The sequence below is a fragment of the Doryrhamphus excisus genome, chromosome 4, assembly GCF_030265055.1.
Source record: "Doryrhamphus excisus isolate RoL2022-K1 chromosome 4, RoL_Dexc_1.0, whole genome shotgun sequence".
In the NCBI taxonomy this organism is placed as follows: Eukaryota; Metazoa; Chordata; class Actinopteri; order Syngnathiformes; family Syngnathidae; genus Doryrhamphus; species Doryrhamphus excisus.
Window position 1 is genome coordinate 1,853,634 of NC_080469.1, and position 24,446 is coordinate 1,878,079.

General features: G+C 36.8%; 2 protein-coding genes across 13 annotated transcripts; both read left to right on the top strand.

Moving 5' to 3' along the window:
- The first annotated feature begins 664 nt into the window (after positions 1-664).
- Positions 665-8,963, top strand: hdr (hematopoietic death receptor). Of its 3 annotated transcripts, none has more exons than XM_058071791.1 (10): positions 666-845; positions 2,183-2,333; positions 3,225-3,353; positions 3,436-3,547; positions 3,650-3,735; positions 4,824-4,916; positions 5,111-5,139; positions 5,293-5,364; positions 8,013-8,049; positions 8,308-8,963. In XM_058071791.1, the coding sequence occupies exons 1-10, from the start codon at positions 822-824 to the stop codon at positions 8,607-8,609; spliced, it is 1,035 nt and encodes a 344-aa protein (XP_057927774.1). In that variant the 5' UTR covers positions 666-821; the 3' UTR covers positions 8,610-8,963. The 3 variants fall into 3 exon arrangements, with proteins under 3 accessions (XP_057927773.1, XP_057927774.1, XP_057927772.1); XM_058071789.1 differs by having other exon boundaries at positions 670-845; positions 5,293-5,478; XM_058071790.1 differs by lacking the exon at positions 4,824-4,916 and having other exon boundaries at positions 665-845; positions 5,293-5,478.
- Positions 8,964-15,059: 6,096 nt separating this feature from the next.
- LOC131128634 (lysosomal membrane ascorbate-dependent ferrireductase CYB561A3) lies at positions 15,060-23,257 on the top strand. Of its 10 annotated transcripts, none has more exons than XM_058071672.1 (8): positions 15,060-15,445; positions 15,670-15,786; positions 16,713-16,780; positions 17,202-17,399; positions 19,062-19,270; positions 21,107-21,261; positions 21,358-21,526; positions 21,602-23,257. In XM_058071672.1, exons 3-8 carry the CDS (start codon positions 16,714-16,716, stop codon positions 21,626-21,628), a joined length of 825 nt encoding a protein of 274 aa, XP_057927655.1. In that variant the 5' UTR covers positions 15,060-15,445; positions 15,670-15,786; position 16,713; the 3' UTR covers positions 21,629-23,257. The 10 variants fall into 10 exon arrangements, with proteins under 10 accessions (XP_057927655.1, XP_057927657.1, XP_057927658.1 ...); XM_058071674.1 differs by having other exon boundaries at positions 15,060-15,354; XM_058071675.1 differs by having other exon boundaries at positions 15,060-15,254.
- The last annotated feature ends 1,189 nt before the right edge of the window (positions 23,258-24,446 follow it).

Consider the following 24,446-nt stretch of genomic DNA (forward strand, 5'->3'; position numbering starts at 1 on the left):
ATAACTTGAAGGCTACCGTTTAGGTCGCTAGCTCTCTAGTTTGCGAGTTAGCATGTGTCTCAAGACCCTGCAGTTGCGCAATATGTTGTAAATAAAAAGAGTATAAATGTCACTATAGTCGTTTTTTGTCATGTCTACAGGGCTCTAATAATGCTTTGTTCATTTTAATCTGAAAAAAAATCATTTGTCTACCCACCAACTATATGTGGTTTCTTAAGTTTTTATTATTTGCCGTTTTATTATTATTATTATATTTATTTATTACTGATTGATTGATTTTATTTATTCTTGATATGTTTATTCATTTTTCATCTTATTTTGTGCAGAAAAATAAAAAGTAAGATATTTGAGAACAGTGGAATGTTTTATCAGAGCTTTTATTGTAGAAAATCGGAACCAAAGCACTGAAAAAGTTTGTATATTTTTCTGTTTTTGATAAATGCGTTTTTTTTTTGTTTTTTTTTTGGAATACCTGATGCGGTCCATCCTTGCCCAGACTTCATGACTGTGCTGTTCAGAATATTCGCTGGGTGACTTAATTTTTTAAAACCGTTTTATAAAGTTGCCAGCAGTACAACCAAAACTTACGTTAACCTGGCGTCAACAAATTAAATATATTTAAAAATTAAACACGTCAATCTCACAAGTTATTACACTTTGGTCCCGCCCTGATGACGTCACTGGTGGCTTTTCCGCCACCTGTGACTGACTTCGCTACAGTGCTGCAGAATCCACCCTTTAAACAGCAAGGAAAGTCGTGCCAAGAGTGAGAAGTAAGGCCTCTTCGTGTCTGCCGGGCACTTTACCACGCTCCCCGAAGAATGACCAGAATCCTGCATGTCATAGTAAGTTTTTTTTTTTTTTTTTGCAGTTTGTTGTAGGTATAATATTACATCTCAGATTTATGTGTTTTATATATAGGCCATTAGTACACTTCGCGCGGTGTAGCTGCTAGCAAAACTAGCTGGTAAAGGTAAATTAATTTAGTTAATTTAAGTTTGTTGTATCATTTATGGCAAATGAGGCGATGTGTTTATTTCCCGATGTATTTAACATACAGTTGGTTAGTAGTTTGACATGTTAGCCGCGGGGGTTTCCGTCGAGTTTGCGTCTCCCTTTGGCAAAAGTCTCCTGGACATGTCAAATTCCTCACTGTCGTAAGAAAGTAAACTCGGTACTATATGTTCCCCTAAAGCACCCGACTATGGAAGTTGAATAGCTTTTGGTGCTGCTAAATAAGACTGTGTGTATTCTTTTTGGTAACTTTATTGATTTTCTATGGCAATTGAGAGATTCCATTTAGCACGTGAGTTGCGGCAGCAGTCAACTTGTGGGCGATCGGCAGAAGATGAAGGAGTCGTTCAAATTATTCTTCTTATTATTTTTACTGAATGGGACACAGGTACTTGTCTCTGTCGACTCGTTCACTTACTCTGCAACCGCTAGCTAAAAAGCAGATCCGGTAACATGTCAGGGTGTGATTAAATGAATCGAGTTTCCCATCACAATTTTCTAGAACTTGCTCTCATTTTTAAGTGCACCTGTTAAGTAAGCAGAGTGCCGTGTGCAAAGGAGGCGGACCGACACATCATTACTCTTTTTGATATTTTGATTTTTTTTAAATGGTGGCGTGACTGCAGCTGTAACGCTGTTATTTTGAAATGTATACCTTTATTTTGAATTATAGCAAACGGAAACTTCATCACTTCCTTAAGTTAAGGACAGTTACGGTTTTCAGGGACACATTAAAAAAACTACAACCGTCAACTAAAAAGTTACGTTTGTGCTTCAGAAACTCATTAGTAGGATATACCCTGTTTTAATCTTAAATTGTATTACATTACTTATCTAAAGTAAAACAAAAACAATTTGATAATGAGCTAAATCAATTAGCCACCAACACCGACTGATCCACAAACGCCCTGATTTGAATATACATTACCTATTTATATATAGAGACTGGCACCAATTAACCCATCAAATGCCTGTGATCTATCTGTGGTGGTGGTGGTTTGCATTATTGGCCATGTCACATGGCAAAAAGTGAGTAAAATAGCCACACACACAATGCAAACAAGTAGACGAACAACACAATGTCCATGTCAGTCAAAATGTTGGCAAGTGTCCTCATCATATCAAATATATCATTCCTTGAACGTGTATTCTCTTTTTTCCCCCAAAGGTCCCTTTAGTTTTGACTGGCTTGCTCGCATCCGTTGCCACATTTCCCCAAGCTGGCTCTGACTTGAGGTACGCCAGGACACGGCGGGGAGTTGTCTGCGGAGACGAGGAGTACTTGAACAACAACATCTGTTGCTTAAAGTGCTCAGCTGGTGAGGCACATGGAGACCACTGACATTCTAGGTGTTTCCGCAGTTTGGCACCTCCAATGGGGGCCGTGATTGCTTACTGTTATGGGTGTCGCTAGACGAGACCATGCATGAGAATGAGATGAGATTTTAATATTAATTATGAGAAAAGTATTAATTAATTAAAGAAAATGACTGGACAAACATTTATTTAGAGAGGACTAGGGTTGGGCGATACGGACCTTAGCATATATTGTATCACAATATTTTGTGGATGTATCACAATATGACGATATAAAATTTAAATTCTGTAAAATCCTACCTGTTTGGGGGGTGAAAGACAAGGAAAACACGCATGTGTTACAGGTGGCACCAGACCTAAAGGAATCTGAACCAGTATCAAAGGTTACACAGGCTAAGTAGCACCGTGTTGCCAATAAAAATGACTATAAATAGAGTGAGGGAGAGAAGTTCAAACTGCAATGGAATGAGGAACATATCCTATACGGAGGATTGCGAAATCATCCTGTTCATTTGGTAACGGTAATGCTTTCATTTTATTTGCAACATGCATCATGTTGCAGTGGAATGCAACAGGAGTAGGAAGAAGCAACGCTTATTAAATCGTACCCCTCCATCTGGTACTTCTACAATCTGTAGCTGTGACATTTGTTCACTTCCTGCCTTCCTGGTTTGATTTTTATTTTTACACATACATATGTATAAGGTGATTTAACAATATAGTGACATAAGGGTAACAATGATTATGATTTTTTTATTGCGAGAACTTTTCTGAATGGGAAATCTTGTCATTGTTTTGATCTGATCGAGATCTGACGTCTCGGGACATTTATACTTACTGTGAGCTTGCTTACGGTTTTGTTTCAACATTCATCAAATGGTGATTTCTTTCAGGTACCTACGTAAAGTCAGACTGTACCAAGTCGCATGAAAATGGGTCATGCGAGGTGTGTGCCGATAAGACGTATACGGAGCATGCCAATGGCCTCAACCAATGTTTAAAATGCACAGCGTGTCGCTCAGGTAATTCTTCTTCTTCTAAAATACTGACTATAAATATCATTTGAAAAAGTCTGTTTTTGTAATATTTGTATTTTTCTAACAGATCAGGAAATTGTGACACATTGCAATCGCACTCAGGACACAAAATGTCAGTGCACAAATGGAGGATTCTGTGATCCCAAAGAAGCATGTGAGGTGTGCAAGATTTGTTCAAGGTGACAGTAGCTACGAGATTCCCAACTGATTCACGAGATAAGAGAATAGTCATTCATTGACTTTGTGCATCCACTTTTATCTTTGTCTGGACCTTAATCTAGCTGTGGAAACGACGAAATTGTTGTGAGGAACTGCACTGCAACCACCAACACAGAGTGCAAAAAGATCGAACTGCAGGACGGCTCAGGTATTGTGGAAAATAACAAAAAATATAACTTTTTTTTTTTCCAAAATGTTGTCCAAATCTTCCTATTCCTGCCATCACTTTTGTTCAACTAGTCCAGTGGATTGATAGTTACAACTGAGTAATTGGAATTTTGATTCTCTGTCCCCATTCAAACTCTCTTGCTAGCTTGACTTTGACCTTCTCTACCTTTTTGGATTAACATTTTCAATAAGAGTGACTGTTGTAATTAATAGATTAGATTCGGCTCCATAATCCTCCCCCCTCTATTTTCAGTATGCCTCACACACTCATTAGACACAATGGAGGTACTCGCCACTATTGAATGAAAATGTAACATGATACTTGAACGGATGGAATCTGTGCAAGTTATATAAAAGTATCACTTTTGCTAAAATAATTTTCATTTTTTCATTTTGCTTTAAATGTCTAAAATTATCTATTTAGAAAGATATGAATGTTAATGTAATAACATTTATTTAAAACTAGGGCTGTCAATTGATTAAAATGTAATTGTGATTAATCCCATTTTGTCCGTAGTTAACCCATAATTAGTCGCATTTAATCACAGACAAAAAAATGTTTTTTATCAAATAAGTAGAGATGTCAGAAAATATCAGTTTTGGAAATATGGGCCAATATTTTTATTAAAAAAATAATATACAGTTAGAAATCCCCCAGTTTGTTAATGTTTAATGCGAGCGTAGATTTGTCCTACATTGTTTGATGGTATTTGAACGCACCTTTTTGGTCTCGCACCTTCCGCATGAATAATCTGACATTTCTGTAGAATTTGATTTGTCGTGTTGCATGCAAGTTTGACTAATTTGCACTTCTCATTATTCTCCAATAACTTGCCTTGCGTCTCATCTATTTTGGAGCCAACAGCAGATTTTCCCTTGACGGATATCTAGAAGTTTTGCATAGATTGCATACGTAATAGGTCGAAAATAAATCTTTCCTAATGTTTCACAAAACTGACTAAGGGAGTGTTACAAAATAGTTTGTTTGGCATGTATAAAAAATCATTGTCAAATATTGTAATACGGTGCTAATGTTTTTCTTTTTTTTTTGTCCCTCCTCACAACCAGCAAATGCTGTCTATATCATCCTGGCTGGAATTCCCATTTTGTTGGTGGTGGTTTTGGCAATTTGTTGGAATAGGTTGAAATGCAGAGCAGCAGGTAAGGTGAACGCTAATCAAGTTTGTCAGTCAAATGTGCCTAATTAATATTGTTTCTTATTGATGAAACAAGTTGAGCTCTTTTTATTGATTTATTTTTGTAAGAAAATAAAACATTTATTTATACAATTGTTTCTTGCAAAAGAATGGTGAAGGTTGCTGGTTTATTTAGCGGGTACATTCTTCTGTCCTCAGATTGCCTTGGAAACGGGGTGAAAACTGAAGTGAGTCTCAGATTTTGCTTTATTTTGGGAATAATTACCATTTAATGATGAGATTAACACATAACAGATTTGGTACATTGCTACCAAATTATACTAGCAAAATAAAGTAAGGGATTTTAAGTGTGTTTTTAATTTGTCCCTCATAAATGACAGCATGTGCGGGAGACGAGGACGGAGCAAACCCAAAGCGTGCGACGCCCCAGTCGGATCCTCTCTCAGTCGCTGGTGAGAATTCAAAACCCAGCCGCTACGGAGGATGAGTGTCAAGGCTTGTGTGAAAGCATCAACAGCTCTGCCAGTAACTCCCAGCAAAATGTAACCGTGCCGCCTACAATGAGGGTGAGAGCAACAACCTCTGCCCCCGCTTCACCTTTTGCTTCTTGCAAGCCTCTCTTTTTGCTTCTCACCTCTTCATGCCTGAATATCAGATACAGCTTTTAAAACCGTATTCATTTAAGACTCTCTACCTATGAGAGTTTTATTTGGACAATAACACTCATTAATGTGGTAATTTAGTCGGGTCAGGTCCTGACTATTAAGCATAGTCCGCAAATTGGGCAATTCATTCATTTTCTACCGCTTTTCCTCACGAGGGTCGCGGGGGGTGCTGGAGCCTATCCCAACTGTCTTCGGGTGAGAGGCGGGGTACACCCTGGACTGGTCGCCAGCCAATCACAGGGCACATATAGACAAACAACCATTCACACTCACATTCATACCTATGGACAATTTGGAGTCGCTAATTAACCTAGCATGTTTTTGGAATGTGGGAGGAAACCGGAGTACCCGGAGAAAACCTGTGTAAACTCCATACAGGGATGCCTGAGGGGGGGAATCAAACTCGGGTCTCCTAGCTGTGTGGCCTGCGTGCTAACCACCTGCGCACCGTGCAGCCCATTATGAGAAACAAACAAAACCAAAAGTTTATTACGTTTAATGTTCATGTTAAAGGTTACAGAACTGTTAATAGTTATCCTCCCTATCCGTGTGGAAGTGGTAAGATTTTGGCTATTTAAGTTTAAACGAAATAACTTGAAGGCTACCGTTTAGGTCGCTAGCTCTCTAGTTTGCGAGTTAGCATGTGTCTCAAGACCCTGCAGTTGCGCAATATGTTGTAAATAAAAAAAAAGTATAAATGTGACTATAGTCGTGTTTTGTCATGTCTACAGGGCTCTAATAATGCTTTGTAAATTTTAATCTGAAAAAAATAATTTGAGAATAATAATAATTTGAGAACATGCAAACTCCACACAGAGATGGCCGAGGGTGGAATTCTAACTGTGAGGTCTGCGCGTTAACCACTAGATCACCGTGCCGCCTGACTTGATTACATTTTTCTTTTAATATTTTGACTATATTCTTGTAAAATTAATGCAATTTTTGTAGTTTTTCTTTTTTTTTTAGTTTTTTTAATGAGTCACTTTGGACACCCCTGCTTTAATGCATGCACCGTTAGAGCTGTGTACTTTCTCACTTGAACTTCATTGTAAAATTCAGCAGCGGGTATAATCATACACCGGCCCTGACTCACTGTTACGTTAAGCCGTTCCCCGTGCGACCTGTTAAAGGTTCCTACCCTTCTCTCTTTAAATGCAGGCGTGTTTCTTACCTCTGGCACTTGAACCTGCCTTTGACGTCACGGTGATTGCAGATAAGAGACATATTTTATGGCAATAATTTCCTTTTGAAAACAAGGTTACACTGTGCTTGTAATACAGATCTCTTTGTAGAGATGTGGTTCAGTAGTAAGAGTTATACCATGGGGTGCATTTATCTTACAGTAAAGTCTCGTTATATCGATAGTACTGCGTATTACGATACTATTTTCATTTCCCGGCAAATTTCTAGTCTTTTCTGATATAATTAGTTCCGGTTAGTACGATACCCGGTTATTACGATAATCCGGTTACTACGATGCCCTTTTCATCTCCCGCCAGCCAATTTGGTCTGCTTATATCGATACAAAAGCAGCTTAAAGCTGAATCAATATTTGCTTAAGGGTTTCAATACCACCATTAGCGAAATCTGTAAACGGCGTATTGTTTGATTTTCGGCTTTTCCACCGATGGACGATAATTAGAGGATTCCAGGTAATTAACATGAGGTAAGTATTAAACAATCTTTTGAAGTAAAGGAGTACATATTTGTATAATTTAGAGGGAAGATTCAGTGAATAGACTTAGTGTTTTCAGACGTGTTCAATATTCTTGGCACTAGCTTTACTGATAAATTATGAAAGTAAACTTACGGTATTGCTTGATCAAAGATGCAATCTCTTGTTGTTTGAAATAAATCAATACACTTGTATCTTAAAGATGAATATGATAAGTAAATCTACAATACTAGTAAACATCAAAAGAGATGAAAGCAGGTATAAATTGGAGTTGTGAAGCGAGGTTTTTTTTAAAGTATTGCAGAATAAGTAATGTAAACGTTGCAGTTTTTGTTTTCCATACATGTATTTAATTGTGTTGTATTCAGATATCTTTTTATCGCTTGCAATAATCAATGTTTTTCATATGTACATGCTGTCGTTTGTGGTTTCTCTCGCGTGTATAGAACAACGTCGAGTGCATTATTGAATATTTACTCAGAGTCACTATTGCTAGAGTGCGTTATGAAAATAATAAATGTTGACTTTTAATGCAGTTCGGCGCAGGATCGGATATATCGATAGTCCGGTTATATCGATATTTTTTCCGACTCCCGAGAATATCGATATAACGAGACTTTACTGTATTTGTTTTTTTGACTGTTACTATGCAGTAAAAGTTTCCGTTTCAACCTGCTTGCTTGCCTCAACTAAAGCTTTTTAATGACTGAAGCAGTATTAAATATGGCATTTCTTGTAATTCAGTGTCTTATGTTTTTAGGAAGCGGAGCCATTTCCAAAAATGATCCCTAAAAATGGTATGTCTTTACATTTATTTCATTTTTATCTTTTGGTATGTTACTTGGTCATTGTTTGCACAGTTGTTGACACGCAACACGTTTTTATAGTATCACAGTTTTACATCCATCCATCTATTTTCTATACCACTAATGACATAAAATAAATATGACTGTACTCCTATCATAAAATTCATCACAGGTTTTAATTTGAAGTCATAATAATTCACCAACAAATAGCCAAGATACCTAAATGCAACTGTCTGTCTTTGCTTGCAGGTGTTGAGTCTCTCCGAATGTGTTTCCAGTATTTCGAGAAAGTAGACTTCGATTACCACAGGAAGTTCTTCCGACAGCTTGGCATGAACGACAACGTGATCAAAAGCAATGACCAACTCGGTTACAATGACAAGATTCACGAGTTGCTGAACATTTGGTTGCAGAAAGAGGGCAAAGAAGCGAGCTTAAATGACCTACTGAATGCATTACTGGAATGTCAGCAGAGGCATTCAGCTGAGACGATCAAGGAGAACGCCTTGGAGGACGGTCATTACATTTTAGAGAAGTCATCACAGCCCTAATTGGAGAAACTTCTTCGTGACTTCGATGCGTGGTGTCTGACAACAAAATCCTGATGACGCTTCATCAGGCTTATTTTTGATATTTATTCTGTACAGCAGTGGTCGCCAGCAACCAGGTTACTGGTCAGTGGGCAGAGCTAAACTGAGTAGCAAAACATAAGCAGACGCTTTATGATTTTGTATTAATTTATTTATTTTTTTGGCAAATAACTACATCTAATGAAATGTAATTGTACAGGTTGTCCTAAAGTTCCAAAAGAGTTCCATTCATGGAACTTATACGTAAATAAACTTCTGGAGTGCATATAGACCACCGTAATAAGATTAAATACAATAGACCCAGGTTCAATTCCACGCTCGGCCATCTCTGTGTGGAGTTTGCATGCGTGGGTTTTCTCCGGGTACTCCGGTTTCCTCCCACATTCCAAAAACATGCTAGGTTTATTAGCCACTCCAAATTGTCCATAGGTATGAATGTGAGTGTGAATGGTTGTTTGTCTATATGTGCCCTGTGATTGGCTGGCGACCAGTCCAGGGTGTACCCCGCCTTACGCCCGAAGACAGCTGGGATAGGCTCCAGCACCCCCCGCGACCCTCGTGAGGAAAAAGCGGTAGAAAATGAATGAATGAATGTACAGGTTGTCCTGAAGTTCCAAAAGAGTTCCATTCATGGAACTCATACGTAAATAAACTTCTGGGGGGCATATACACCACCGTAATAAGATTAAATACAATAGACCCAGGTTCAATTCCACCCTCGGCCATCTCTGTGTGGAGTTTGCATGTTCTCCCCCAAAAACATGCTAGGTTAATTAGCCACTCCAAATTGTCCATAGGTATGAATGTGAGTGTGAATGGTTGTTTGTCTGTATGTGCCCTGTGATTGGCTGGCAAACCAGTCCATGGTGTACCCCAACCTCACCCCTTCAGCGTTCCATTATCTTTGCACCTGTCATGCACACATACACGCCATAGAAGCCATGTCCGTTAGCTGAAAAAGTTGGAAACCGCTACTGTACAGTATTGCTGCGGAACTGCGGTATGTCGCCATTTTTGATATGTGCCATCGCGCCGAGCAGCAGAACAAACAAAAATGCACTTAAGAGCTGCAACTTGAGTTTTTGCTGTTTAGCATTTCAGTTACATCAGCCTTATGTGAAATATGAGTATTATGTTGAATGTTTTATTGAGGACTGTGATTGCCTTTTTAGACATTGCTGACAAACTTTCAAATGTGTATGTATTACTATTTATTATGAGATGACCAAAGAAACATTTGAATTGTCTCGAGTGAATTGTAATTTTTTTGGGGTCAGTGTTTAAATGTTCAATGTTACTTCACTGTCTCTCAATATTTATGCATTCCTATTTACTCTCATCATCACAGTGGAATCCTTATCACTTATTGCTAATATTTATTCAGCACTACTGTAGATTAGGGAAGTCTGCTGATGTTTACTGAATGTTTGTTTGTGTGCCAAAGCACAATAACATGTTTTTTATTTTACATGGAATGTTTTCTTTATTTTGGAGTCAGTGCAAGGGTGTGCCTGTCATCATTTTTATTGACATATACTGTATAAGGCAGTGTGCCCAAATAGACTGACAAAGTTGCTATGCTCAAAGTGTTTGCATCAATTGGCTCATCCAATAAAAAGCTCCTTTCGTTGCTAAACTGGTCCTGTGGTATTTCTTGCAGGGCTAACACATTCACCAAACTAATGTCATGTGATCCACGTATGAAGTTGTTCTTTTTCCATTGTACTTTAGAGCAATGTGACACATATTTTTCCTCTACATTCATAAATAAACATGTCCATCATAATCATAGTACATAGTTTTTTTTTTAACGTGTGATATGTAGCATATGCAAAAGTCAGACAAACACATTCCCACATCTTCAGTATATTATGACAATTTACCCAATAAATGAATGGGAATTTTATTGGCACCCCCTACCGGTGAAATATATATATATTTTTTTTCAATTATGTAATTAGACGGGAAGGCACTTTGGCTTGGAGGTATGGAAGTGTCTAGGACAGGGGTGGGCAAACTTTTTGACTTGCGGGCCGCATTGATTTAACAAAACGGGGGGGGCAGACTATATATTTTACACGTAACAGTCCACCTGGTATTATTGTATCTGTAAAAGTGTCATGCAATCTGCTATTATTATTTATTATTTTATATTTATATTTAAATATTTTATATTTAAATATTTTTATTTAAATATTTTATATTTAAATATTTTTATTTAAATATTTTATATTTAAATATTTTTATTTAAATATTTTATATTTAAATATTTTTAATGTATTATTATTATTATTATTATTTTCAGGAGCACTTTGTAAACAACAGACCACATCAAATAACAAATAACACATCAAATAACAAAATTGATAAAGGTTGGCTCAAGCCATGATGCCAGTTCGTATGTTGAGTTTAAATGAAATACTTTGGAAAGAACGGACGGGCCGTATTCAAACACTTGGCGGGCCGGATGTGGCCCCCGGGCCGTAGTTTGCCCACCCCTGGTCTAGGAGAGGTAGCGGTAGAGTTCCTGACCGGGTTGTTCAGTAGGATCTTAGGTGGTGAGAAGATGCCTCAGGGATGGAGGAGAATTGTGTTGGTGCCCATTTTTAAGAACAAGGGTGATGTGCAGAGCTGTCAGCATTTGTGAGCAGCAGCATGGTTTCATGCCAAATAAAGAGTACGACAGATGCAGTATTTGCTATAAGAATGTTCATAGAGAAGTACAGAGAAGGTCATTTGGAGATGTGGAGAAAGCCTATGGCAGGGTGCCTGGAGAGGAACTGCGGTATTGTATGAGGAAGTCTGGAGTGACAGAGAAGTATGTTCAAGTGGTGCAGGACGTATGTAAGACAGCGGTAAGATGTGCTGTAGGTGCGACAGAAGAGTTCAAGGTGGAGGTGGGGACTGCAGCAGGGATCAACTCTGAGCCCCTTCTTGTTTGCTATGGTGATGGAGAGGCTGACAGATGAAGGTTAGACAAGAATCTCCAAGGACTATGATGTTTGCAGATGACGTTGGGATTTGGAGTGAGAGTAGGGAACATGTGGAGGAGATGCTAGAAGAGTGGAGGTTTGGCCTGGAAAGGAGGGGAATGAAGCAAGACGGAGTACATGTGTGTGAATGAGAGGGACCCACATGGAAGAGTGAGGTTACAGGGAGAAGAGATACAGAAGGTGGAGAATTATAATTACTGGGGTCATCAGTCCAGAACAATTGAGATTGTGAAAAGGAGGTGAAGAAGCGTGTTCAGGCAGGATGGAACGGCTAAAATGAAAGGAAATGTATACAAAACTGTGATGAGACCAGCCATGTTGTTTGGCCTACAAACAGTGCCACTGAGGAAAAGACAGGAAGCAGAACTGGAGGTAGCAGAGCTTCCCAACATTCCGTTACCCAGCATGCCTTTTGAGTTGTAAATTAGTTACAGAGTGTATTTCACCCAAATGGATCAAACCAAAAAATCCTTCATAAATATGAAGAATACTATTCTTATGAAAAACAACGCGCTGCAATGTGATTTCAGCAATAAGGAAACCTGTTGAGAAACGGATCACAGCGGATATGTGAATGTATAATTTAGTAGGCTCGTAGACACCTAAATGGATATGCCTGGATTTAGTCTGCCCGGTAAAGCAATATACTCTGCTTTCTTGCGACTCCTAAAGGTATTAACTTGTATGATGAAAAACTGCAGTAGTATCTTACTCATCAAAGTCACAGGAAGAGTAAGCGAGGAAATGTTTTATCACTAGAAATCACAATTAATTAAGAGGCAAAGCTTGTACAAATTAATTAACCCCAGGCCGTATTTACACTACACGGTCCAAGTGACAATGACGATGATTTGTTTTGCTGCCAAAAAAGAAGTACGAAAACAACAAACTTCTCCGATGTTGGATCCATATTTGCAATAAAGGTGTTATAATAAATAATAGATTCAGCTCCATAACTCTCCCTTTTTCACTTAACACACATTTTCTGTAGCTCGAGTGTGTCCAAACTTTTTCCACCGAGGCCACATACTAAAACAATGAAAGAATGCAAAGGCCAATCCAGGACAGGCCAGGAGTGCAATGGTGGCATTTGAAGGTCTGATCAGGGTTAAGGTACCCTGGAGCAAAAAAACTACATTGTTTAAAAAAAAAAAAAAAAAAGCCCAAATTTTTATATTTATGTCTTTATGTTTCACTGATAATGTCTTCTGCATCAAGCGTTGAAATTTTTGCTCTTAGCGCAACGGTCCTTGAAGGCACCATAGTTATTTCAGTATGCTGAATGAGCCAATTCAAGAAACAATACAAGCAGTTGATGTTTGACAAAAATTAAAAAAAAAATAAAATTAAAAAAATAATACAAATATAAAAAATATAAAAAAATAATACAAATATAAAAAATATAAAAATATATAAAAATATAAAATATATTTAAAAATATGAAAAATAAAAGAAAATGATATCAGAAAGCAGGAAGTGAACTGATTATGGGATGTATTCAATTTTAATCTGATGAAGGATGAAGAGTCTTGAACCAGTCATGATGTGCTATATATATCACTATATTGACACTTACTATGGTACCCATTATGGCATTGGATGCTCATATCACCGAGTACTTCGGAACATGATTAAAAAAAAAATTAAAATTAAGATTAAAATTAAAATTAAAATTAAAATTAAAATTAAAATTAAAATTAAAATTAAAATTAAAATTAAAATTAAAATTAAAATTAAAATTAAAATTAAAATTAAAATTAAAATTAAAATTAAAAAATACACCAAAAAAAACTTGAAAAGCAGGAAGTGAACAAATGTAACAGTTACTGATTGTGAAAGTACCAGATGGAGGGGTAGGATTTAATAAGCTTTGCTTCTTCCTACTCCTTTCGGACATGTGGAACTGGGAACTGATTATGGGATGCATTCAATTGTAATCTGATGCATGTTCAAATGAAATAAAACCATTACCATTACCATAGTTACTGTGAGATACCGAGTGAAACTTCTTTATAACTTTATAACTCCATCAGTGTGCGTCACCATTCATTAGTGCTGAGTACCTACAGATTTTGTACTTTAAAATGTGTTTAACATGTGTGAGGCATATTGCAGTGGAATCTTATCCCATCATTCAAACACTTATTGAAATGCAAACATGCAAACTCCAACAGAGATGTTCCGACGGAGATTCAAACTCTCTGTCTACTGACTGTGAGGCAGACATGCTTACCACTTGGCGGCTATGCAGCCAAGTGATTTGAAATGTTCAAGTTGTTAAACCGGTCCTGAGGTATTTCTCGCAGGGCTAACACATTCACCAAACTCTAATGGAATGTCATCCGCTTATGAAGTTGGTATTTTTCCATTGTACTTTTTTTTTTTTTGCTATGGTGACGGACAGGCTGACAGATGAAGGTTAGACAAGAATCTCCAAGGACAAGATGTGTGCAGATGACATTGGGATTTGGAGTGAGAGTAGGGAACATGTGGAGGAGATGCTAGAAGAGTGGAGGTTTGGCCTGGAAAGGAGGGGAATGAAGATTAGCCGCAGCAAGAATATCCAAGTATATGTGTGTGAATGAGAGGGACCCAAGTGGAAGAGTGAGGTTACAGGGAGAAGAGATACAGAAGGTGGAGAATTACAAGAGAATAAAAAAAAGAAAATTCACACCTCGGCTAAGAGGAGGTGTTGTGACTGTTTCCTGTGAATAAAGCAAAGAATGTTGACGGACACTTTGAAATCAATAGTTGGTGCAGCTAAGATTTTTGCAATCAAACGCATATATAAATGGCCATTTAGCACTATTGTAGCCACGTTGGGTCTATCACACATTTTCTCAGTGAATATAGCCTGATTTTGATGAAGGCCACAATAATCAGCCTATTCAAATGTATGTTTGGCAAACAGGTGATTTTCCACAAGTAATGTGTGGAGAAGTTACACAAACTGCCTCTAGATGGCGCCACAGAAGTTTGAACGAACTTGAGTTATTCTTTAAAGTCACTTTTCCTTTAAATATTAACTTCTGTTCTGTACAATATAACGGACTAACTCATTATATATGTCTTTTAAAAGTACCTATACAAAACATTACACTGCCATTAATTTCCTTATGAATGCAATACTTGTTTAGTTTGCTAATATGTAGCATACCTACAGGACCCTATTTTGTATTATTGTATTATTATGTGTACAAATGTCCTTGAAATGTGATGTATATTGTATATACAGGGGGCTAAAGGCGCTTAGCTCAAAAATAAGAGATAGTCCAACAGAGAAGAAGAGTTACAGAGTTGTAGTGTAACTGTTCTAACACAATGTAACGATATATATATGACCCGAAGGGATGTTATATGTCGTGTATATGTTGCTATGATAAGATGTGTTCCGGAGTTGGGGGTGAAAAATGGAACGGACAGGAAGTGACGTATGAACAACACATAAAAAAGACGGATATTTCTAAAAATCAACATGGAAGAAATGAAATGTCACCATGCTAGTATCCTTCCGATACTGCTACTACTACTACTATCACCGGAATCGATACTTTCTGTGCTGTTTGTGTGGACACCAGTACCTTAATTAACAGACTTGTTAATTTCGCTGACGGTACAGACTTTTTAAAGTCACCTTTGAGGGAGTTTTGTGACTATTTATATTTTTGTCACCTAACTCCGCCATAACACGTCCTATATCTCCTGACCACCAGGTAGTGACGTTGCTGATAAGGAAAAATAAATATCCCACAAGTCTTTGCTTTACAAATACGGAAATGGTTACGATGGTTTAACGAAGTAAAGGTAGCGTTTGTCCCCAACGGCGTATTGTCTGTATTAATATTAGCGTTTATAACAATGTACATATTTGTATTTTATGTAAACTCGATAAAACTCGAATAAACGGGTTATAAATAGTTTAATTCGGCATATGTGAAACTGTCTCACTAAGTTGTGTCATTGTGGGACGCTAGCAAATGTCAAGTTGAACTTCCGTGTTGTTCAGCTCACTGCCATCGATTCAGCAGGTTGGCGCTTCATCCGCAAACGATCCGTCCTTTTCTGATTGTCTCCCACTCCGCTACTCGAATGCTACACATCACGTAAACGTATTACCCGTGGGTGTAAACCAACGCATTAGCAAGGTAAGTCATGAGTGCTGGCAATGATTCATATACTGTATAAGTTGAGTCGTGGACAGTTGTAGTGTAGTTTGCTCTCGGTTCAAAGTGGACAAGGTAAGACTCATTCAAAGTTACATCTTCGTCAAATAGCACAGTTTGGGTGATGACGTAATTGTCTTAAAAAATACACGCTAAGTAATAGGCTTTTTAAATTTAAATAAAGTTGTTGTTTTACAATAATTCATTTGGGATACCTTATATTATTAGAAGAGGTAATAAAGTTTGAACCCACACCCATTTCTGCTCAAAGGAAATTTATAGAACGTAATATATATGTCTCATTGGCTTGAGATTTGAGATTTTATGTTCAATGTACATGTAGCCAAAGAACAAAAAAATATATATTGAATGGCTTATTTATTTTTGCTATATGTTGCAGGTTTTCTATGGAAATTTTAAGGCAAATAGTCGAATGTGACATAGGGTATATGTCACAGCAACACTGTATTTGTCGCTTGTTTTTATATGTATAATTATACACGTATCATTTATTCAATAAATTTAGTAAGAGCAGTTGAATTGTAAGATTTGATACATAAAGTATTCAAATTGCTAAAGGGGTTTTAAAAGTTGTGAGTGGAGTTTTAAAATAGAAAAAGAAGAAATGGGAGTGAAACAAACAGATTGTAGTGGAAGCGCCAATTTAACTGAAAACACGGCTAAATAACCGGATATCCTGGCGCATCTGTTTATTGTTCACAACCGTAGTCTGCACGCAGCCAATGAGTGAACCTCGACGACAGTTTTGTCTTTTTTTGTCTGTACGGTCCACCACCTTTCTCTTTTGTGTGGTCCATTTTTTTTGTCACACCCTGTATCTCTCTGCAACTCTTAACGTCCTAAAATGGCGGTTGGTGCCCACAATGCACTGCACAATGATGTGTAAGGATGGCAAGATTTCATCTTGTGCGCGTGATCGAAGATGGCTGCATAAACAAACCGGACAATAATTTGGGTGGGTGAATGCAAGCCAAGGAAACTCACTCACTCACTCACTCACTCACTCACTCACTCACTCACTCACTCACTCACTCACTCACTCACTCACTCACTCACTCACTCACTCACTCACTCACTCACTCACTCACTCACTCACTCACTCACTCACTCACTCACTCACTCACTCACTCACTCACTCACTCACTCACTCACTCACTCACTCACTCACTCACTCACTCACTCACTCACTCACTCACTCACTCACTCACTCACTCACTCACTCACTCACTCACTCACTCACTCACTCACTCACTCACTCACTCACTCACTCACTCACTCACTCACTCACTCACGTTTTAATCTTGCGAGATCTAAAAAAAAAGTACATGCAGTAATACTAACAACTTGCATTATTCCTGGTTTGTCTCTGTGTGCAGGTCTCTTCAGGATGAGGTCCACGGTCTACTTCTACACGTGTCACCTATTGTGCATGGGCCTGGGTCTGGCCTGTGTGGTGTGTGTGTTCTGGTGGAACAGCCAGTGGCGTGGCGGTTTCGCCTGGGATGGCTCTGCACGCCAGTTCAACTGGCACCCGGTCCTGATGGTCACCGGTATGCTGGTGCTGTATGGAAATGGTGAGTTTTGATCATAGCTGCTTTCACTTCCGCTTCTCACTTCTCTTCTTCGCTTTGACATGTGACGATTTTGTTCACACATCACCGGCGTCAAAAAGGCACATCTTTTTGTGGATGCATCATCACATAATTACCTAGAGCTCCATTTGTATACAGCAGGGGTCTCAAACATGCGGCCCGCGGGCCAAATGTGGCCCGCAGGACACTAGTTTGAGGCCCCCGCCTTGATATGAAAGTTTAATGTTAGTGCGGCCCGCGCAAGTTTGATATGGATGCTGTATGGTATCATGTACCCAGAAAAAATTATTACGTTTGATTCATGTTCATGTTAAAGGTTAAATAACTGTTAATAGTTATCCTCCCTATCCGTGTGGAAGTGGTAAGTTTTTGGCTATTTAAGCTCAAAGGAAATAACTTGAAGGCTACCGTTTAGGTCGCTAGCTCTCTAGTTTGCGAGTTAGCATGTGTCTCAAGACCCTGCAGTTGCGCAATATGTTGTAAATAAAAAGAGTATAAATGTGACTATAGTCGTGTTTTGTCATGTCTACAGGGCTCTAATAATGCTTTGTTCATTTTAATATGAAAAAAATCATTTGTCTACCCACCAACTATATGTGGTTTCTTAAGTTTTTATTATTTGCCGTTTTATTATTATTATTATTATATTTATTTATTTAATACTGATTGATTGATTTTTTTTATTCTTCATTTGTTTATTTATTTTTCATCTTATTTTGTGTAGAAAAATAAAAAGTAAGATATTTGAGAACAGTGGAATGTTTTATCAGAGCTTTTATTGTAGAAAATTGGAACCAAAGCAAAGTTTTTAAATTTTTTTTGTTTTTAATAAATGCGTTTTTTTTTTTTTTTTGGAAAACCTGATGCGGCCCAGTCTCACCCAGACCCGAGCTCCAGTGGCCCCCAAGTAAATTGAGTTTGAGACCCCTTTTATACAGGTTGTTGTTAACCTCTAAATCTTTACAAAAGGAACTTTTTAAAGGCCAGCATGCGTTTATTTCATTTTATTTTATTCTCTTCTTGCGACCTGATAGCTTTGCTCGTTAACAAATTGCTGATTATTGTTCTGTGTTTTTCTAATATTTCACAATCATAATAAGTATTTAATGTATGTATGATGCGTACAATCGGTATGGTTGGTATTCAAGGCTTTAATATAGGTATCAGATAGGAAGTGAAAAAGCTGTTTTAGGACACCTAATTCTTTTGTATGAGAATTGTATTCATTGGAGATTTACCTGTCGGCATAGTGTCGTTTCACTCGAAAAAAAAACAGTTTTATATTTTACATTTCTTTCCTCACTGTAGAAGAAATTACCTGAACTGTGGCTTATAAGAACTGTTATAATATTAAAAGAAAAGTCATTTAATGAACTCATTAAATTGTGCCATTCTGAAACAGCAAGCCAAGGCCCCACAATACAATTGTTGACATTGTATAATAATAATTGTATGACATACTGTATATACTTGTGATGCCAATTGCATGTCTATAAGTGCTCTAGAGCCAATTCAACGCAGGAAACTGTTAAGGCAATCATGTCATCATCGTGTACTACCCATGATATTCACCATTCTGTGTATTTCTTCTAACCCTGGCAGGCTACCATGACTGTTGATTGAAAATAGCGGTCTTTCTTGCAGGAGCTGTGTTGTATCGCGTCCCCCTGACTTGGGGCCGTAATAAACGTCCTTGGAAACTGCTCCATGCTGCAGTGATGCTCCTTGCCATGCTACTTTCAGTTATCGGACTTTGTGCTGTCTTTGGCAATCACAATGCTTCAAACATCCCCAACCTCTACTCCCTGCACAGCTGGATTGGAATCATCACAGTCGTTCTCTTTGCCATGCAGGTACAACTTTATGCGTAGTGGGAATGGCTCAATACAGTGGGAACTTTTACAGTTGGTGTCATTAAGGTGTTCCAGAAGAGCTGACTCAAATTGACTCGTACTCCAACCAAATCTATTTTTCTCATAAGAAATAATGTCAATGGAAGTAATCTGTTGTAGACATCTGCAACATTTGCAGCCGTGAAAAGTAAAGACTTCTGGCGTTAATGTGTTAGTTAGCAAAGTACCGCAGATTCAGAGGCTGAAGATGTTTTTTTAAAAAAAAAAAGAAACAAAAAAAAGAATGTGATTGCTGCCCTTCAATAATAAGTGCATTTATTATTATGAACCTCCAGATAATATAGATAGACTTCCTTTATTGTCATTGCACAAAAACACAGTAGTGAAATTGCCAACGAAATGTCGTTGCCTGGCTCCCATATAACAGACACAAAAGAAGATAAGTAATAATAAATAATAACACTAATAATAATGTGGAGAATAAATAGACACCAAATATGAACAACATAATGTAAAGTGCAGCGTGAACAGTAAATTGCCCAAATAATTTAAATAATTAAAATAAATAATAATAATGTAAGTAAGATAGAGGGGCTTATTTGGCATTCAGCAGTCTGATGGCCAGGGGGAAGTATATATATATAATAAGTATATATATATATATATATAATAAGTAATATATTTGATTATATACAAATGTCTATATTATATTTACAATAGTGATTTTAGTAAGACATACAGTACTTGAATGCTTGTTGTGCACTTGAATGCAGCTTATCACAGATGAGATGTCTCACTTCTCTGGCCTGCAACGCTCTGACAATGACTGTGCTATGTATAAATTGATAAAAGTGACAATATGCAACACAAAAAATAAATGAAAATACAGAAACGCAAAAAAAAAAGATGTTTTAGACGGGGGCGGGCGGAGCTGGAGTGCAATGACATCCGCTTCCAACGCAAAAGTAGTTACATACATTTATGAGGTAAAACGAAAAACACACTAAATAGGATGTACGTCAACCAAAGTTCCACTGTATTCCTCATGTTAGATATGACTACAGTTTAAACATGATCATTGTCCAATGAATAACAAGTACAGTAATAACTCGTCAATTTGCACTTCAAATTTTGCGGCTTCATTCCATCACAGTTTTATTTAGTTAGTAAATTATGCTTTTTTGTAATCCCTAACATGACACGGGTTACTGTTTTTAAAACTAAAACTCATGTCTACAACAGCACACACAAGCATGAATCATATTCATGTCTTAAATGTCTTATTTTTGTGCATTAAGCTGACTAGGGGTGTTATTTTATGTCTAGAGGGCTCTAATAATATGTTTTCTATGCGCTTGGGAAAACCTGCTGTCAGTAAAGAATTCACTTATCACAGTCTGAAACCAATTAACCTTGATAAATGTAAAAGTAAAGGGATTACTTTACTGTATCTACATTTTTTTTCATTAAACTCATTCTTTTTATTCTATTATTATTTTATTTTTATTAATATTAATTATATTTTTATTATTTTATTCTATTTTTATTTGTATTTTTATTTATTTATTATTTGATTCTATTATTATTATTTTATTTTTATTTTATTTTATTTATGTATTTTTATTTTTATTTTTATTTTATTTTATTTTATTTTATTTTATTTTATTTTATTTTATTTTATTTTATTTTATTTTATTTTTATTTTTATTTTTATTTTTATTTTTATTTTTATTTTTATTCTATTATTATCAACAACAATATGCACATTTCCCCTCTTCTTTTAGTCAATAATTGTTCACCGTATTATGTGTCTTATATTATTTTGTGTCCGTCCAGTGGGCTACAGGGATAACTGGCTTCCTCCTGCCCTGTTCTCCTGGTTCATTACGCAAACTCCTGAAACCCCAACATGTGTGGGTGGGAGGCAGTTTCGTATCACTGGGCATCGCCACCTGTATCTCCGGCATCAACGAGAAACTCTTCTTTGTCCTGTGAGTACCGTTTTTTTCTTTATTGCCCCTCAGATTTTGTCAACAGATAATAATGATGATGATTGTAATGGTTATAAATTCCCATATTTTCAATAGGAAAGGAAATACTAATGGATCTCAGCCATATTCTAATCTCCCACCTGAGGCCCTGTTGGGAAATTCATTAGGAGTTTTGATCGTAGCCTTTGGCATGGTTGTCCTCAAGATTTTGTCTAATCCAGAATGGCAGAGACCGGAAAATCAGCCTGCAGATGTGGCTTACGCGGTAAGAAATGGTTGGAAATTCAAATATACGTGGTATTAGTATCATTTCGAATACCCTTATGCTGCATGTCCACAGGAAGTGCTTCAAGAAGAAAATCAATGAGTGGCATAACAACCCAGCACTGGTAAAGCCATATTGGACAGTTTGGCAATCTAAACCCAGCGTTCCAGAAACTCCAGATGTTCCAGATTTACAAATTTAATTTTGATTGTATTTAAGTCGCCTTTTTTGGACAAAGAATAAAATATGAACCCTCAACGTCGTCAAGAATGGCGTTAATGCTATAGTCCGAGATCCTCCGTATGAAAGACGTGCTTTTGTTTTTAAGAACCGACTGCAGAAAAGCTGGTCAAAGATCCTCTATATGACTAAGTGTTCTGTTTTTAAGAAACTACTGGAAAAATGCTAGTCAAAGATCCTTGCACTAGTATGTTAATACTAAAGATCCTCTTTTTGACAGGAGGGGCCGACAGTAAAAAACACTGGTCAAAGATCCTCAATGTGACAAGAATACTCTGCTGTTTTTAAAAAACATACTACAACAAGGCTAGTCAAAGATCCTTTGTAAGAGTGCTCTGCTACCGACTGCAAAAATGCTATTCAAAGATCCTCTATATGACTAAGTGTTCTGTTTTTAAGAACCTACTGGAAAAATGCTAGTCAAAGATCCTTGCACTATGTTAATACTAAAGATCCTCTTTATGACAGGAGCATGGTTGTTTTTAAGGGCCGACAGTAAAAAAAAAACACTGGTCGAAGATCCTCAATTTGACAAGAATACTCTGCTGTTTTTAAAGAACATACTGCAACAAGGCTAGTCAAAAATCCTTTGTAAGCGTGTTCTGCTACCGACTGCAAAAATGCTATTCAAAGATCCTCTATATGACTAAGTGTTCTGTTTTTAAGAACCCACTGGAAAAATGCTAGTCAAAGATCCTTGCACTATGTTAATGCTAATATCCTCTTTATGACAGGAGCTTGGTTGTTTTTAAGGGCCGACAGTAAAAAAAAAAACACTGGTCAAAGATCCTCAATGTGACAAGAATACTCTGCTGTTTTTAAAGAACATACTGCAACAAGGCTAGTCAAAGATCCTTTGTAAGAGTGTTCTGCTACCGACTGCAAGAATGCTATTCAAAGATCCTCTATGTGACTAAGTGTTCTGTTTTTAAGAACCTACTGGAAAAATTCTCGTCAAAGATCCTTGCACTATGTTAATGCTAAAGATCCTCTTTATGACAGGAGCTTGGTTGTTTTTAAGGGCCGGTAGTAAAAAAATAGTGGTCAAAGATCCTCAATGTGACAAGAATACTCTGCTGTTTTTAAAGAACATACTGCAACAAGGCTAGTCAAAGATCCTTTGTAAGAGTGCTCTGCTACCGACTGCAAAAATGCTATTCAAAGATCCTCTATGTGACTAAGTGTTCTGTTTTTAAGAACCTACTGGAAAAATTCTAGTCAAAGATCCTTGCACTATGTTAATACTAAAGTTCCTCTTTATGACAGGAGCTTGGTTGTTTTTAAGGGCCGGTAGTAAAAAAATAGTGGTCAAAGATCCTCAATGTGACAAGAATACTCTGCTGTTTTTAAAGAGCATACTGCAAGAAGGCTAGTCAAAGATCCTTCGTAAGAGTGCTCTGCTACCGACTGCAGAAATGCTATTCAAAGATCCTCTATATGACAAAAGCGCTCTTCCGTTTTTAGAGAACAACTGCAATAAAAAAAAAAACTTGGACTGCTTATATTTGGCCACAATTTATTTTGTTTGTGTGTCGGAAATTCCGACTTTTCCAAGCATCCTTTACAGGAACATCATTTCACTTTCACTGGATTTCCTGTGCGCCCAGAATTAACTCTTGTAAAGTGTCCTGCCTTACACAAGGTGGCAGCAGTGTCAGGTGGTGATTAGTTCAAACACAGCCACTGCCTGAGGTAGTTGGGGTCAAAGGTTATAGTAGTCATTAAAGAAAGTTTAGTTGCACAGAAGAACAATAACATGAGTTTTATTAAACCGGGGGTGTCCAAACATTTTTCATGAAGGGCCTCATATTGACAGACATACTTCAAGAAAAATACTTGACTTTATTCTCATGATATTTAGACTTTATTTTTTATCACATTATAACTTTTGATTCGGCATAATTTTCCCCAAATTTCTTCATTTAGTTTTTCATAATATCAAGACATTTAAAAAACATTTTGTCTCTTCATATTTCAACTCTATACTCCTAAAATGCTGTTATTTTTCCTCATATTACAGCCTTATTTGCAAAAAACAAAAAAATGCAACCTTTCTTTGAATTAGAATTTAACTTATTCATTAATAATTATATATTAATTAATATTAAATTGAATTAATATATTAATTTAATTTATTCTGGTAAAATTACAGCTGTTTTTCATCTTCTAATTTTGACTTTATTTCCATAATATCTTGAGTTTATTCTTGTTACATTCAGATTTTATGCAATCTAATTTTCAAAAAATTATAACTAAATTAGATTTGTTGGTTTCTAATAAGGCATTACGATTTTAAAAATGTGTTTTGTCCTAAAAAAAATATTTTTCCTCACAAAATTACATTATTATTGTAATACTACGACTTTTTCCTTATTAAAGTAGATATTTTGTTAATATTTTGATGTTATTTTTGTCCATATTTAGTTTTAAGATCTGCAATTATCCAAAATGTATTGCAATGATGAATACAGGCTTGGTTTGAGTTTCTATTGGCTGGGGTGTGTTCAAGTTTTTCGTACATGTTTGTTACAAGAAGACTCTGGCAATTATTAAATCGAGATACTTTTATTTTTAGTAAATTACGTGAAAAATAATAATAATTATGAACTCATACCAGTAATTTTGTACAATAACGGAGCAGAAAGTTTAGTTAGTTCTTTTCTGTTCCGATTGTACAAGT